At 38.3% G+C, this 17,659-nt stretch overlaps 1 protein-coding gene across 2 annotated transcripts in view; it reads left to right on the top strand.

Moving 5' to 3' along the window:
- The first annotated feature begins 710 nt into the window (after positions 1-710).
- The window catches only part of LOC139122820 (beta-2 adrenergic receptor-like), a 31,502-nt gene continuing 14,553 nt past the window's right edge, over positions 711-17,659 (top strand). Inside the window, exons 1-2 of one of the 2 annotated variants that reach the window (XM_070688585.1) lie at positions 711-902; positions 1,842-2,229. In XM_070688585.1, coding sequence (XP_070544686.1) covers positions 1,956-2,229 — 274 coding nt within the window. In that variant the 5' untranslated portion in view covers positions 711-902; positions 1,842-1,955. The remainder of the gene's footprint in view (positions 903-1,841; positions 2,230-17,659) is intronic. The other variant, XM_070688584.1, reaches the window with a different exon arrangement.

The following is a 17,659-nucleotide window of genomic DNA, read 5'->3' as shown; positions in this document are numbered from 1 at the left end:
GGCTTTCTTTCCACTATGCTTCCGCCTGAAACCTTATTCTTTAGATCATTTTTCCAAGACTGTTGATAACGTGTTTATTTTGTACGACACTGTTTGTTAGTAGCACGCAGAACGCCACGACCGTCACCGCACCACAAAATTCACAGACCGTAGGTTATCAACGTGGTATCAGCGGATCATTTCTACAATGCATTTCATGTCAACAGAACGGTTTAATGGAGCAAATTTCGTTTTAGGTGAAAGCTAATTTTATTGCCATCATCGGTAGCTCTTTACACTGATTTACGACCAAACCATTTTAGGGCATATGCAACGTTGAATAGGTATCTGGTACCATGCCGTCAACATACTCGCTGTTAATAAAAGCGACAGGACGCGGGTGAAGCACAAACCTTCGGATCTTAATTTTTAATGAGAGCCAATGCACACAGTGTTATTCCTAACTTAACGAACTTGGAAGGGGCTTCTAAATTATAATTGTTATGAAGACAGTTAACATGCAAGTACATATCAGATATAGAAATATAAGACTGGTAAAACACACAAAACGACAAATATTCCCCGTTTCTGTGGCCTTGTCGGGCAGAAAATGTTTGAACGCTCTCACCCAATCCACAGTATACATCATGGCACTCTAATAACATGACGCAACCAATCACGATACCGTATGCTAATATTATTTAAATATCCATCATACACAGTGCAGCATCACAGTGTATTCTATACCTTTAATGGGTGAGACAGACGACTAGTTGAGCATGCTCACTGCAAAACGATGGTATGGAATTGATTGGGCTGAGGAGACACTCGGCGGTTTAAGTTTGTTTAAGGACTGCTCTCGGCGTACGCTAAGCCTGAGTCTTTTCTTCGTGATCTGATCCGTGACTCGATTCAACGGTGAGGTGAGTACAAACCCCGTCAATGCTGTGTTCTGCAGTGTGTGGCATTGTGTTACGGTGACCCTGTACTATGATAACACCTGGCAGGTTTATTGCTATTGTCAATGTCACTTTTAACGGTTATGATGATACATTATTGCGATTAGCTCTGTTTTGAAATTCTATTTTGCTTTGCTTCGGTCGCTATTCGAAAGGCAGAAACAGGCTGAAAATGAGGCCGTACTGTATCAATGCTAATCTATAAAACCTAGTACTGGTACCAGTGGAAGTAGTGGAAAATGTTCAGAAAAGCACACAGGTGATTGCATTAAAAGCTTGTTTGCCGAGTCAGGCTGATTTCTGTGACTTAATTAACTTGGCCATATTAAAATGACAATGATACAATCCTTGAAAATAGAGAATGCGGACGTCAAGTTTATTTAATCAAGCCAAAACCTTGAAACCGATTGGGTAAATATGAATTTCACGGACGAAGGCACTCAGAAAGGACCGATCATTCTATCTCCTGTTGAAAAATCAGCGGCGGCTATGACACCTGGGGCAATTTCATATAATCTAAATTGAACTTCAAGGCGGATTTCCGATCCGCCCAGGCATGTTTCCGAAAACACTAAGCCGTCTGATTTTTGACCCAATGGAAGTAAAAAACAGTTTCTTGATTTTAAACTTTCATGTGTCCACTGGCACCCAGTTATGTACTTTTAAGCGCTCAGCTTTTGAGTCGATTGGTATTTGATTTAAGAGGGGCGGATAAACTGCAATAATTTGTCTGTAGTCAACAGACACCGCACATATTTTAACTCTCATTTTGTGTTTTAAGGTTCCAAGAGGCGGCATTTCTTTATAAATTTTATTGTTGAAATGTTATCTACGTCTAGTGCAAATTTATCATTGACGTAAATAAAAGGCGAAATGAAGAATGCTTTTCTTGTTTAATTACAGTTTAAGTTTTACAGCGTGTCGTTTTGTTTTTCCGAAGATCACTGCTGTTGATGTTCGTTCTTGCACCTGTCTCCTTGAATCTACTGGACTCTCGGTCAACGCAAGACGACAAACATGGCCGCAAATATTTCCGATGGGGTCGCCGACCCGAGCAGTGCCGGAGACTCTGCCTACTTCGTGTATTACTACACAACTCTCATCACCCTGACTTTGATCAACATATGCGGTAATTCTCTCGTCATCGTCTCCGTGGCAACGTTTCGTACGCTCCGCAATGTCAGTAATTATTTCATCACCAGCCTCTCCTGTTCCGACATCTTGCTGGGAATATTTTACACCCTCTACAATCTCAGCCACATGGAAGTTCCCGCCATGCAAGTAATTGGATGTAAGTACGCTTGATTTTTTTCCCTCTGATGAAGATCATCATGTCAGTCGATTGTTATCATCCTCGTATTTAAAGGAAATTGCCAATCAAACTTCGTGAAAAAATTTGCGGCGACGATCCATCAGTCACGTTAAGCGGAAGTATAAGATATCATTATATCATCAGCGAATTGCGAAATACCTTAATTGCTGTCAATTTGGTTAAAACCCCCTACGAGGTCCGGAAAAGAATCACAGGCTCATGATTAAAGGAGAAGCATTATACGTAGAAGAATATTCTATAAATTTTCTCAGACTGGGCTGCTTTTTTCAAATTCGTTTCTTTGAAGGCCAATGTAAATTTCGACTGTCAAAGATTATTGAAACTTTGCTTACATGTTATATGAGAAAGTTCATTCTATATTGAGCCTGAATGTCGCAACCCCTCTTTTGCGCAAAACCGTCAGTATTTTGTCTCGTTTATACTGAAATCATCGTCAGTTACGCATAGTTATCCCGTCGAAAACACGTTCTGATAAAAAAATGGAAAACAGTTTTTTGTTATTTCAAATTGATGAATTTTATGGTAGATAGCGTGTTTTTGCTCAAACTAGATTTAGAGACTTCAACTAATATTTCAAACATTATTGTTCGTTCTCGTTTGCCTCCCCTCACGTAGATTTAAAACCGGTTAACTTTAGGTTCATCGCCGCCGGGAGAGGATTGTTAAATGTATACACTCCACTGCTCAGCTGAATTTTTGATCAGTCACGCGTTCTGTGGCCTAATAGCCACATTAGCTCTCTATCTCATTGTTGATTCAAATTCAACCATTACTTCGATAGAAACACTCACGTTCTACGAAGCTGCTCGGCAGAAACCTCTTTCTTTGTTGCTCACGTGCGCATTGTGAAAAATAAGAAATTTGTGTGAAAATATTCTGCGCGATCATCTCGAGGGGTCAGATGATCAGAAACCGCCTGAATACCGACCACGGTGTAACTTGTGCTGTATATATTTGTGGTAATTTTAGTTGGATCATAAATTGAGAACACCTCAGAAACTCGATCTCTCACAATGACGCCTGTTTTGAAAACTAATACTCTATCTTTTATGCATCAGCATAATTCACTCAAACGTGCCCTGCGACAAAAATTACGCAGATGAGACTGAATTGTTATCATTACCAACGGTTCGCCGATCAAACTGAGTCTTGAAGCTCAATGGCTGTTACGTTTAGTGTATTCTGCACTATGTTGGCTCCGTTTATTTCTTGACCCACTCCAGAAATGGCAACGAAATGCTTTGTGTTCAAATAATCTACGCAGTCTCTGGTGCTCAATGTTATGCTTGATAAACTACAGTCCCTCCACCCACTGTTGATAAACACATTCTAATCCGGAACTGGATCCATTTTCCAACGATAATATTGTGTTCAATTCGTCATGTTGACAAGGCAACGGCATTGTGTTTCCAAACTGAATTAATGAGACAAATTAATAAAAACAAAGTTTTTTTACAGAAAAAAATTATGAAAATAATGTCTAATATTACTTTTCCATTTTAAGTGGCCTTGTCATATTCGTACATTGTTTGCAACTGTTACATTTTGTTTTTATTTCAGCGGTCAATATTTCACGCGGTCATTACGAGCGAAACAGCAAAATCGTGGGAAAACGCTGTGGTTTCTAGTGCGCAATTGTTGCGATTTTGAGTGGAAGCGCTCCCAAGGTTGTTATCGCTCTGATTCATACAATGTTAGGGAGTGTACAAGAAGTAAGGCGAGCGACAAGGCACTGGAACCCTATCGTAACTCACTAGTTTTCATACGTGTCTGAACTCCCTAGCTTAGTTTCCAAGATACTGACGAACAACTGATGAAAAGTGAAGAATTTTCAGTCCGTGGATCTCAAAAATTCAAAGAGCCATCCAGTAACACACTTCTCCGAAAACACCATATTTTATGTTGATTTTGGGTCAAACAAATACTATTGTTAATAAAACTAGCTTACAAGAATGCATCGCTTTGTAAATATTCGAATTGACGCAGAAACTCGCTCTTTCATTGTATGTTGTCAGGCATGTTGTCATGCTTCGGTGCAGTCATGACTCGCAACACTAAAAATAAAATGTCCTGGAAATTGAGAATTTAAAAATTTATTCTCGAGAAGTCGGTAAAACTGAAGAACTTAGGGAAACCCCTCGCTCCACTTGTTGCATTACAACTTGTTTCTTTAAATGTAAGAGGAAAACGGGTGTCCATAATCTTGCATCATGATATTACATGTAAACTGAAGATAATCTTCACAGATTCAGAGTTTATCCGAAGTGCATTTAAGAACAAAGTAATCTCCACCGGCAATACCAGCATGTGAGCATTGACAGATTGAAACATTGTATACAATTTTTTGAGTATCACAATGCAACACTTTTGATACATGAGTGTCACCCCCTGTCGATAATCTTACGGAAATGGACTCTTACTGAAGTTTCACTTTCATTTGCTCGAAGGAATGGGTTTACAAACAAGCGAACCTCACCAAAATACGTGTCGCAGGTGAAATCTACAACATGAGTTGTACATTTCGCTGTCCGTCTGCACACGAATGCCTGCATAATGGTAAAGCAAAATAAATCAACAGAAACGATGTCTTGAAAAAATCGAAACTGGACATGTTCCAAAAAGTTTCAAAATTTTGCTTAAAAAGAGAGAAAGTATTAAACTATGTCGCAAATGAACGTACAACACCAAAAGGAAAATCATAATCCTTTTATGGCGCATATCAATAATATGCGTACTTCTGAGCTTCATGTATTATGAAAAGGCGGGTGTAAACTTTCAATTACCCCCGAGGGAAATCTAGTTTTAAAATGCTTGCCGATGAACAAGGCCATCTTATTTACCATAAGAAACAAAGAGGACCAAACTAAACCTGCGTCTATTAACATTTAATCAAGTGGTACTCGAGAGCTAATAAGTCACTGGATCACGCAAAATTATGACAACGAAATAATAATCTGAAAACTTTATGTTATACTTTAATATGGTAAAATGAGAGGGGTAGACACGATCTTCAATCAGCCATGACAATCTTTGAATTAAACTGACACTGCACACTTGATACGGCGCCAATCTGTAACACAGGGAAATATTTACGTGCGATCTAAGTGTTTAGCTTGTCCGATATACAACCACGTCCCATCACTCTTATCGTTGACGCTATTCTTTCCAAAAACAGCTATAGCTTACTTTGATCTTGTGCCCTGTCTCAGCGCGATGGAACAACGGTTTGTCAGGTCTGTTAAAAATTTGACCGCCACGCTACCCTGAAATATTCCAGACACTCCTTAAAATGAAAGACTCGTCGGTATGAAGTTCACGTCTCGTAAAGCTCGCTGTGAGATGTTCATTAGTTTGAAAGATCGGTGTTCGATTCCAAAAAAATGACAATTTGAAAATTGAAGAAAGCAAGTTATTTGTGCTAAATTTTCCTCTAGTAAAATGTAGTCGTGAGAATCTATGTAAGATAAGAACTCTTTAATGTTTGAAATTCTTCGCTCCTATAGATAAAATAAAATATGATTTATTCTAACATAGTTTCTCTCTTTTCCTGCATAATCAAAACTGAATACTGCTTTTATTAGTGAGTCTTGTTATATGTCTCGTGTTCTGCTGTTTTAGTGCTTGAGCAGCCTGTCAATTCTATTTACCAGACAACGCGATGGGCGTCCGCACGTTTCAATTTGAGCGTTTGCTGTTACGTGACAATTTTACACATAGGAGATTTGAGTCCGAGCTAACTATAACAAAAGTACTGCAATTTGAAAACCAAATCTGTTTGAAAATAGAGTGTGGCAGATTCAGTAATCCGGGATCCGCGAAGTGAATGTGTCGCTTGTCCAATTACTGCGAACCACGCAGCGAAGTAACAGTAAGTATGTAAAAAGATGAGATTAAATCACGGAGAGACCGTGATTAAACTAACTAAATTTGAGATTTGCGGACCATTCTGTCTTCTCATCTATTCAATCTCAGAATTTTCGTCTGTGCATGTTTTTCCGCTTAAGATATAGGTAAAATTGAAAGAGAATTGACTTTTGGTCACAATAATACTGATTACGATGATGACATCATGCGTGACGATTATCATTGTCGACAACCTTGCTATGATCATTGCAATCTTCATCGTAGTCTTCATACTAGTTTCAACCTTGATCTTCATCACCGTCGTCACCGTTGTTACAACCACCGCCACCACCACCACCACCACCATCATCATCATCATCATCATCATCATCATCATCACCACCACCAATAAAACAACCACTACTATGACGATAATGATGACGAGACGATCATGTTGATGGTTATAATGATGATGATGCTGACAGTCGTCATCAAAAAACAGTTGATAGTATTATCTGTACACTGATTGTTGACAAATACTTGACTATGACGTTTGTTCATGCACAAATTTAAATCATTCCTGATCTTGAATCACAACGAAGAGTCCTAGCGTCCTTCACAGCAAAGTCTTGACGTAGAACGGCTTGTCTCTACATTAAAACGTGTCCTTGGCAGCTGTTATAAGCTGGCGAACAAATACTAATTTCGTTTAAACAAATACTTTCATGGGCAATGATGCTATTTGTCCCAAGAACGTGACTGCTTCAGATTGCGATTCCCGGACTGATATGTTACTGATACTCTACGTACTAAAAAAGGACGGACACTAAAACACCTGACATCGCTTCTCACCAACTTACCTTAGAATTCTCGAATACGGTATCTGTGTGTGTAGATCTGACACAGTCAATATGTCACCGTCTATTGGTCTGTGTCCATATCTCTCTTTTTCTGTTTCGGCTTCTACATGTACGTCTCTCACGGTCTGTTTGTCTTGCAGAGGGGTGTGTAAGTAAGGTTTAAGATATACATTTATGGTCGGTGCACGAATATTTTCTCAGACACCTATTGACCCTTTGAGCGCCACAGTCAATTTTTGGCGCCTTTATAAAATATACCCCTGTCAATTTTTTAGATTTTTGCCAAAATTTTGGTAAAAATGTAGCAAATGAAATGTGATGTCCATTTGGTTCAAAATTATCCAAAAATTGCTAAAAAATTCATAACAATTGGTAAAATGTTGCAGTAAAATTTTGGCGGAAAAAATTACAGCACCTAAAGGGTTAAACATACGCATTCAATGAAAGCCTTTCTTTGCCATTAGATGACAACTCAGAAACGAAGAATTAAAATTTTCACATTGCAAAAGACCCCCCAGGAAGCCATTTATTGCATCTTAGGCGTACTTTATTCAGATGTAAATTTTACGGTTAAATCTCGATGCCCGAGATAAGAGGGTCCTAAGAGAAAACTCATTAACATCTGTAAAGTCCAATCAAAGTATGGAATGGTTAATGCAATTTTTCTTTTGGTCTAAAATTTTGGTAAGTACATCTTTAAAATATTCCTCCATAGTTTATGTTGAAGTGATAAAAATGAAAGAATTGTGAAAAGAAAAGTATTTTATGTCTCAAGCACCTGTCGTGTAACAAAAGTAAATATTTGGTTCTTTTGTCGCCCACGAAACGATTTCAAGGAAGTTGTGTAATAGATGCGAAGTCCGATCTTGTCAGCTGAAGTGAGTCATTTATTCAGGGCAAGGGATTCGAACTTGAATAAGTACCTGATAATATTCAAACACGTTTATTATGGTGAAATGTGTTTACTTCACATCTGGTCCTTTATTCTCATTTCACAATATTTCAGATTGGCACAGTCGTGCTTTTCGCCTACATATTTAAAGACGTATAAAATCTACTATGTGTAGAATGCCAGGGTACCCCTCGAGATATAACAGAAACCTAATGAATATGATCACATGAGCAGCAAAACAATGTTGTAAAGGGGGAATTCTTGATTTGCACGCGTCCCTTGAGAAAAGTAGTCCCACCAACTGAAAATATAATTCAGTTCAGAAACGTACACAATAGCTTAGATTTTATAGAAGGTTGATAATTCAATCAAAACCTTTTTATCCGACGGTTAGCGATGAAATACCAAATTTCATTTCCAGCATTGGTGAAGAAAATCCTTCTGAAAGGATCCATCAACAGAGGATACAATAATACAACCTTTGCCAAGGAAAATTGAAATATTGATTTGTCAAATAAAAAAGCCAATCTTTAATTCCATTTCCGTGGTTTTGATGAGGAAACGGCTAACTATCACTCTATGTCCCCACAAACTAAATATTCTTCCAATCCACACAGAAAGCAAAACGAACTCTATAAAATGGAAGGGCCACTTCATCGGAGAAAGGGTAATCATTCTTGATATCCGACAGTATGCTAGTTAATCACACCTGAACAGTCGAGAAGTAGTTCGGCGGGATCTCCAATCGCTGGCTCTGACCTTTGACCTGTACGACTCCGCGATATCGGCACAGCGTTTCATCCCGGAGGTAATTAACCCGACAGTGTAAGCAATGAAATGACGAATCTGCTCTTTGCCTCTATACAGATGGAGATCGACGTACTTTTTACCCATTTGTGTGTGTAAGGATTGTAAATGAGAAAATGGCTTGCTCATACGAATGTCTTCAAAACCGAATATTAATCTCTGTTTATAGTTCTATCGAATATAACATTTTAAAGTTCCCCTGTCTCTTAGTCGCTACTCTTTTCTTGTTATCCTGTCAGATTGCCTTGTGTGATCTGTCGCTTCTGTTTCGCTCTTCTGATTTGCAAACAGAGATTTTTGCAAGTCCTGCCGTCAGCTTTGTTTGTTTAAATTGTCATCTTGCTCAGTCAGTTTGTCGCCAGGAACAAAAGAAAGATTTCAAAATTAGCATACTGTCATACCCTTTGATATGAAGTTATTGGACACATAATATACCTGGTAGACTGCTTGATTCTATCAACGATTCTCCATCATTGATCACTAAAGGCAATACATTTTACCTGCTCGTTGACGTCCATTTGGGAGCAGAACAAAGTCTTCTGTGGAACTTTGATTTTTAAGTCAACCTTTTTTCCTTGCATTTCCTCGCCGTAGCGACAAAGTCAAAAGACACGCACGTGATGTATCGATTATCATCCACGGCGTGTTTGTCTTGGCAAACTCCGTGAACCCCTCGTGAATTGAATGCAATTCATGTCATCTTATCGACACAGACAATATAAACATCACTAAATGTACCATTGATTCATCTGAGATTCACGTATTTGATGCAGACAATGCCATTTCTTTGCCTGGTATTTCATGTTCAACTCCTGTCGCTACAGGTCGTCATCGTTTAAATACAGCGACATTGTCTTCATACGATATTCAAACACAATCAATTTAAATCAACAATTTAAAAAAAGTACGATGTGTAGCTAGACTGCTTTGAGTTTACATCTAATAAAACTTATATTGCCTGCGTGATTTATAGGTATTATCACGTGATTGTACCATATACTTATCTAGGGCAGTAGAGGACTTCCGCTTTGCATTGTGGCAAAAGTTGTAAACACGTAACGGCACTAAGTAAATTAAAAAGAAATTTAAAAATATTGGACTAAGCAGTTGATGAATCGCCCGAGGCAACACTGCAAATAGCCAGCTACAGATTTTTGAGCTTTAATGATAATGACATATGAAACTGTCTCCTTGTGCACGTGCCTTGTTAAGATCTGATATATTGCGCCGTATACCATATTTGTCAGTCACTTGGCAATATCGCCTGGTACTGTATGCTACTATGTGGCACATGGCGATGCAGTGTTTCCTCTGAGTTGGGAAATATTCTAGCAATTTGGCTAGGATACATCAAAATACACTAGCCAAACCAGAACTTTCGTAAGCAAAAGCCATGATCCACTCAATGGCCTCGGTGAAATTTCAAATAAAAAGGAAACTTTATTCTTGCAAAGATTGGTCTTCGATTTTGACCCTTAGTCTTCTGTTCGATGCCTAATGTGTGTCCTTAATTTATATCTAGTCTAAAAAGAAATTAAAATTAAATAAATTCAAGTCCCTCCTAGGTTCAACTGAAGACGATGAGACGATAAAGCTTATCATCTTCGAGTTTTACCGTAGACCTCTGGTTTTAACGGTCTATGGTTATACACGTCTGGATATTCAATACATTTATCTTCACACAGCTTGTATAACTATATTCAGATGCACATCGTAAGGGTGATAAGTTTGAATAAAGTCTTATATGGACAAAAGATGTCGGTACGCTGGCCGTTGCCGGTACGTTAATATCGTCAATTTGGCTATATATATGTAGGAACAGATCTCCCCGCCAAATTCGAGCTTAAAGTCACATAATACGATTTATCAAGCGTATAGTAGAATAATTGTTGAAGTTATTTCAAATCATATTATCACACTCTGTCACGCAATGTTATTTATCTCTGTTTGGAGATTTTTCTTCTGTTATATGTTCAGCCCAGGTTCAAAGTGGTAACACTTATTTTATTCCAGGGTGTCGTCATTTAAACGTTTCGTCAAGGCGATTTTTCCAAAAAATTAACCGATGAGGCATTTGCAATTTCGCAAAAAAAGATGTTCCCAAGTACCCATAATTCTCCCAGCAAAACGACTAACGGATCTAAAACGTTACTGGTTGTTTTCTTATTTGATTAAGCTCTGCTGAGTTTAAATACTTGTCAACAAACGCTAGAAATCATCTTGTACATCCAAACAAGTCGTCGTGGCAATAATCGTTTTGACAATCCTGATAAGGAATAGATAAAAATACCTGAACACATGATAGGCTTGTCAGTTCAGTGTGTGTAGCGTTAAATCTGAAATTTCCAACTCAATTTCTTTCGTTAGTCTTTAACCTACGTTTCCGGATCCCTGTCAGCTTGGTTACGCTTTCTGTCGGAAATGCAACCGGGGATTTCTTATTGACTTGTCTGCCATGCTAAATCAGATTGTTTCCAAATCACGGTCACGTTACGTTGTTTGTTCAGCTAGCGACGCCTGTAGCAGCATTCATGAGTCGGCAAATATCTTCTGCTCTCTTACATATGTGATCAATATTCGATCTGTGTGATTTCTGAAAGAACCTCATCAAAATGCATGTGCAGAAAAATCACGGTTCCTAACCACATAAACTATAGTATACTACAGTAGCAAGTGCAAAATTACATTGTAAAGGTATATTTCACCGTCCATATCGATTGACCAAACTGTTCCCTGTCATTCACGTCATCCCTCTAAGCAAACGTGTTTGCAACCTCACTATAGGGAAAAAGTGCGTGACTAGAGCGAGAAACTGACGCTTTCTCGCAATCGGTGAGAATCTGTTCTTATTCTCACCACTGTCGGTGAGAAAATTTAATCTCCACTGGAGATTGGTGAGAAATGCACTCCTTGGCGAGAATCAAGTGTGAGAACAAATTCTCACCGGTGAGAATGGAAATTCTCACTAAGTACAGCGAGAATTGAAATTCACTGGCGAGAATCATCAAGACTCGCCGTTCATTGGTGAGAATCATAAAGTACTTAGTGAGAATTTCCATTCTCACCGGTGAGAATTTGTTCTCACACTTGATTCTTGCCAAGGAATGCATTTCTCATCAATCTCCAGTGGAGATTAAAATTTCTCACCGACAGCGGTGAGAATAAGAACAGATTCTCACCGATTGTGAGAAAGCGTCAGTTTCTCGCTCTAGTCACGCACTTTTTCCCTATAGTGCCTATCGCCACAGAGAAACATATAGACAGAGTGGCAACACTTGCATGCCTTTTGTTCCATGGTCGTCTCGGTAGACTATTGGCTTTTCATATTAAAATGAGCTTCAAAGGTGTTAAACTTTTTGGAGGCTTTGTTTGTGGTTGATAATTACACGAGATTATGCGAAAAATACGACGAGATGGCATCGTACTGCCAGTCGCGTAGCAACCATAGTCACTTTGTGAGCTCTCAGGCCAGAAACACTGCTTCACGCCAATCAAAACATAACACGCCAGCAGTTTCATAAACATGTCCTTCCTTGACGCACGTGTAAAAGACGGTATGACTGACCGTAAACCATTGAGTAAAACCAGACAGTATCGATAAAAGACTTTCAAATTTGGTTCAAATACACTCATTACATATTCATAAAAATATGAGAGGAATTTTTAAAACGGTAAAACTCATTTTCCTGAAGCTCAAAACACTCCCGTTTTCGCCAGCACGTCAATCTGCTCAGCACCACACGACAACAACAACACAAACTTTGCCGAACATACTTTCGCTTAACAATTGGCGAAAATCCGAAAATTACCGAAGGATTCATGGTCGGCACTCTTCGGAAAAGAGAGGCGAGAGCAACCTGAGGCGAGGCGAACATGGATGGGTTACGTAACCGCTTCACGCCTTGAACAATACCCGTTGCCACTCTATCTATCTTTCTCTATGCTATCGCTAAATAACCTGCTATCTTAAACAGATTGTGAAGATATCGTGTATCCGTGTAAAGGTCATGGCAGGGATCTGCAATGGCTTAATGATATAATTTGGAGATTGATTTTGAAAAAGAAATTGGGGTCAATCAGTAAGCAACGAAATGAAATACAATGATTGAATTGAACTAATTGAGGTCGTACAGCAATTTTCAAAGTCACAAGCTACTCTTGAAGTTATAAAACTTTTTGATCTCCTACACTTCGAAGCATACTTTCATTTCTGTTGAAGCAGCATAGACTAAGCAATGCGCATGTCAGGTTGTCTTTTTCAGAATGATATATTCATCATCTCTATAAGACTAAATATATACATTTGAGATGTCGCCAGTTAATCACCTATTTGTAATATTGTGCATTTGGCGATATTAGTGTGAGATTGAAACGTTAATGATATGAAATGAGACGATTGGAGAAATGTGGAAATTAAGGTTTGAAGAGAACCATGATTTTTAATAACACGTGTAGCACAAGGCTTCGGAATGACTGATCTAGTTGATGTGCGGTTGCCTTGGTTACATGTGGAATTAATTCGTGTTGAAGCCGTACCAAATCACCAGTCTTTATCAGTCAGAACAGCCCAGGGGTGATTCAGCTGTTGTTCATGCTAACGCTACTGATGAAATTATCACTTTATTCCAAACTTCCAAATTTCAAGAGCAATAATAAACGCACTTAGGAATTATCGTATACCTTAGAGTAAATATCCCTTACATCATTTTTTTCTAGTTCTCTTTTGACTGTTGCAGTTCCTTGGTTTCATTTATTCATGTAATATATCAACCGATACATATAATGTTAACAAAAATTGCTCGCTTCAGGCTTTTCCAATTTAAAGTACCTCTTCCGAGATGCGACAAACACACGTTTCAATGCAATGATCTCGCTGTTTTCATGCATCGAACATCTCAGCTCTTCCTAATTATCACCCGAAAATGTAATTTCAGTATTTTATTCATCACGCCTTTAAAGTGAGATTCGAATCCATTCTTCGAACTATGATGTTGTTAGATCTGCATCACATCAAACCAACCCTGGATTTTATTAAGACATACAGTATATATTTCATTATTTGTTCAAAAACAAGACTTACTTCATTATATGGTCTTCCATGAATATTCTGGAATACAAAGTCTTCGCATTCCCAACACTACGTATTGTGTAAAATATGGCATGCTATTTTCGAGAAAATGACGAAAATGATGTAGTCAACAGTAACAAAGCACGTATGTGCGCAATGTCCATGATATCTATCACTACGTGATTTTAATCCTAAATATACCAGTTAAATCATTCGCAACACCTGATGCCGAGTCATTTTATGAACAACCTGTAAGTATGTGCAAAATCCAATGTTATTACTAAGAATGAATTTTTTGGGAGTACCATTATGTAATCAATATATGAATAGCTGGTATTGCGACATTAATTAGGTTTAAAACTGGAAAATGTGTATTTTGCTGCTAATGGAGCTTTAAATGTCCTGTACATGACGTACAATTTTGAGTTAAAATCTTCGACGATATGAAATAGAGGTGTAAATAAAAGGGCTTCACGCTAGACTGATAGGGATTAATATTATACTCTTCATTCTTGATATGCTTACATCTACTTGTCGGTTTCACCAATCACTTGAAATGTGTTTCTTCGGAAATAGATTGTTAGTGAGCTAATGTTCAATAATCGACAGTCATCGAATACGATTAAAAACTAGCCAATTGTATGTCATTACCAGGGTAGAGAATCGCATATATGCCATCAAGTGGAGTTAAATTTTGCAAGCTTCAAGTTCGAGAAATGTTTATGTTTCTTTAGATTGCATTTAGCCATGGACTTCATCGCTTCCAAGAATTGCACTCCAAACTTCAAAATCACCGATATACTTAGCCTTGATCATATACAGAACATTAGTACACATTAATGCCTTTCATATTATTTGTGCGTCGTAATTATCATATGATTTGCTTGCTCAAAGGCAATAGCGGAATTGAAATGAAGATACTCTTCAGAATTCAAGAAATACAATAATTAGTACACATACATACTTGGTTTCTTTTCAGTATGTTCTTGTGTTGTAAGTCTGTTACGTTTGTCGATTGCATGCCACTATTACGAAAAGAAGTTTTACCACCGTATGGAAATATGAAAATCAGAGGTCTAATAAAAACATGGATGCAGCGAATTCAAATTTGCTGTTGTTCTACCTTATCCAAAAGTATCGCGTGAAGTGTGTATTGAAACTTCATTGGTGGCCATTTTCCATAATATTTGCTAGAAATTATATATTTTTTGTATCATCAAACACGTCGGAATGCCTATTGTTCAACTTATCAACGCAGACAGTATTTTCATGTAATTTCCAATGTAAGTGTGTACAACAGTTACTGTATTTTTGTTCGGACAAGAATTCATTTTTCGACCACAGAATTTCCTTAATAATTTGTCTTTGCAGGCAAAAGTTTGTATTTTAACATACATGAGGGAGAAGTACATGAAAATGTATTTATTTTCTTGAACAAATATAATACAATGTGAAAAGTTACGCAATTTTATAAGATATTCAACAGGTTTTACTACACTTTGAAGAAAAGGTGGTGCCAAATTGAAAATGCTTTAATTTTAGCAGCCATAGATAACCTTCGTGATTTTTTGTCATGATCACTTGGTGGTTTTCTTTAAAATAAGTCTGTTAAGGTGCTTGGAGTTTAAAGGTTCGTAAGTTTCTTGAAAGTTGCGCGTAGATCCCTATAACAACCATTACATTCTGCTAGCGGATTTTATGTGTAGGGACATTTGTTCCTAATGGGTGTAAGTACGGCGCGCCAAATGTTTCAAAAATATTTATCGATTCAGTGCAAAAATAAACTGTCTTTCTCAATTGAAATAAAAATTCGGTCTCATTAGGAAGGAAATAAGTAAGAAAAGTATAATTAAAAAACAAAAGACAGAAATGTCATTTAATACTTCATTTTAACTTGAGAAAAAATCTTTTAAGCGTAATTAGGAAATAAATAATTTTCAACGATTTGAAAAGTCATACATCCATATTTATCGACATACATACACGTATAATAGTTCGCGAAAAAGGTGCAATGAGTGCTGATTTTACAAAAAGAAAAAAGAAAAATATGTTATACAGTGATACGTCCACAAAATTCACAAGAAAATCACTAAAAATCACTACTACCACTCGGAAAAAATAGTACAAAAATAAAAACGTGAACCACATACAGAAAATAATTGTAAAAGAATCAGACAAAAAAAGCCATGCATACATAAAATTATTTATGTACTTAAGAAAATTAAAAAGCACTACGTCTCATAATAAACGTATTGTAGATAATCAAAAATATAATATGAATCACCAGCCGCTTTGACAGTAAAGAGAGAAAATCGGAGAAAACATTCGGCAGTGATGGCTCTAGACAAAAGTGGATCTCATCTACAAAAACATCAAATAAAATAAAATAAAAACGAAAAAAATAAAAAATTCCATGAACATAGATACAAAAAAAAACGCGTGGGCCTGTGGAAAGAAAAAATAAATGAGGACTCGCCATAGCAAAAAAAAAAAAAAAAAAAAAGAAAAAAGAAGAAAAGAAAAACGAGCACTCACCACAGAAAAAAACAACAAGCCCGAAATTACAATTATTTAATTCGAAAAAACTCATGGTTCACGTTTCCTTCGATCAATGAATCCCCAACAGCGGGGAATCCGATCACCACATACCCCAATGTTTGACAAAATATTAATTGAGCATTTCAATGATAACGTGACATCTTGAAACCTAGCTCTGTTTGGCTGGGCCCCGCTCTACTGGAAACCATACTTGATGAAATGAAGTGGGCAATATCACCTAAAGAACGTCCAAGTTAACAGTGAATAGTTCCAGAGAGTCAAGATTTCAGGCAGTCCATAGGTCAGATCACGAGCGAGACGTACAACCCATGACCCTTCATAGCAACACTGCGAACATATCGATGCCTTAGGCGCGGTCACTATGGCAGGGAGCCCACTGCAGGCCTTACACCGAGCCGCACTGTCATCGCCTTTTGGCCTACATGATTTCTACACAGTTTTATACGTATGGTTCGATACATCGGGTTCAAATACCATGATAATAAACCACCTCGTTGTTTGCTAATTCCTCGTCTATCCTCAGAGATCACCCAAATCTTGATAAAATGAATAGTTTTGAAGAAATCTGCCGCGTGTTGAGAGAACGTCCATCGTTTTCCGTGTTCGACAAGACGAGCGACGCAACTGTACAAGCCTTACGACTACGAGTATGGCGAGAGTGTCCGGCCTTCGCAACGCCAGACACTCTCACTATACTCGCAGGGCTAGACCGGCACATACACGACATGTCAATCCCCATTGCAGAAATCTTTATATCCACACAGTCCAATATATGGAGCTACGATATTTGTGCAGTAGCCTATACATAGCTCTGGGTGGCATAGCCCTGCGTACGATGCTGTGTGTTCCGCTACAGCGAGCGGGGCTATTAGCTGTAGCGGAACACACAGCATCGTACGCAGGGCTATGGGTGGCAGGGCAGGGCTGTGAGTTACCGGCGTTATACCGCCTGGCCGTATAACGCCGGTGTTATACGGCCTGGCCGTATCCGGCAACTCACAGCCCGGCCTTGCTGCGCGGTTCCGTAGCCCTACCACTCCCTTTGCTGGTTGTGTTGAGCTACACTGTACAGAAAATAGCGGCTGCTTGATCAGTGTTTGTCAAGTCGGGCAGCGGGCGCGTTCGCGTTCTACAGGTACTAGTGAAAACGTTGCCTCGAATTTAGGGAGCGTTCAGTTATTATGGCCGGGGGTGGGCCGGCAAATTCTTCCTGCGCATCAAGCAAAATAAGTGAACCCCCCTACCCATTGCACCAAAAAATTGATGACCCCCCCCTTTTAAGATGACAAAAATTTCATGACCCCCCCCCCCACATTGCTTGAGTAAAGCTGCACACACAACACCTTGGAGGAATAGACT

This window comes from Ptychodera flava, chromosome 22, assembly GCF_041260155.1.
Source record: "Ptychodera flava strain L36383 chromosome 22, AS_Pfla_20210202, whole genome shotgun sequence".
Lineage (NCBI taxonomy): Eukaryota > Metazoa > Hemichordata > Enteropneusta > Ptychoderidae > Ptychodera > Ptychodera flava.
This window is presented reverse-complemented; position numbering and strand designations above follow the sequence as displayed.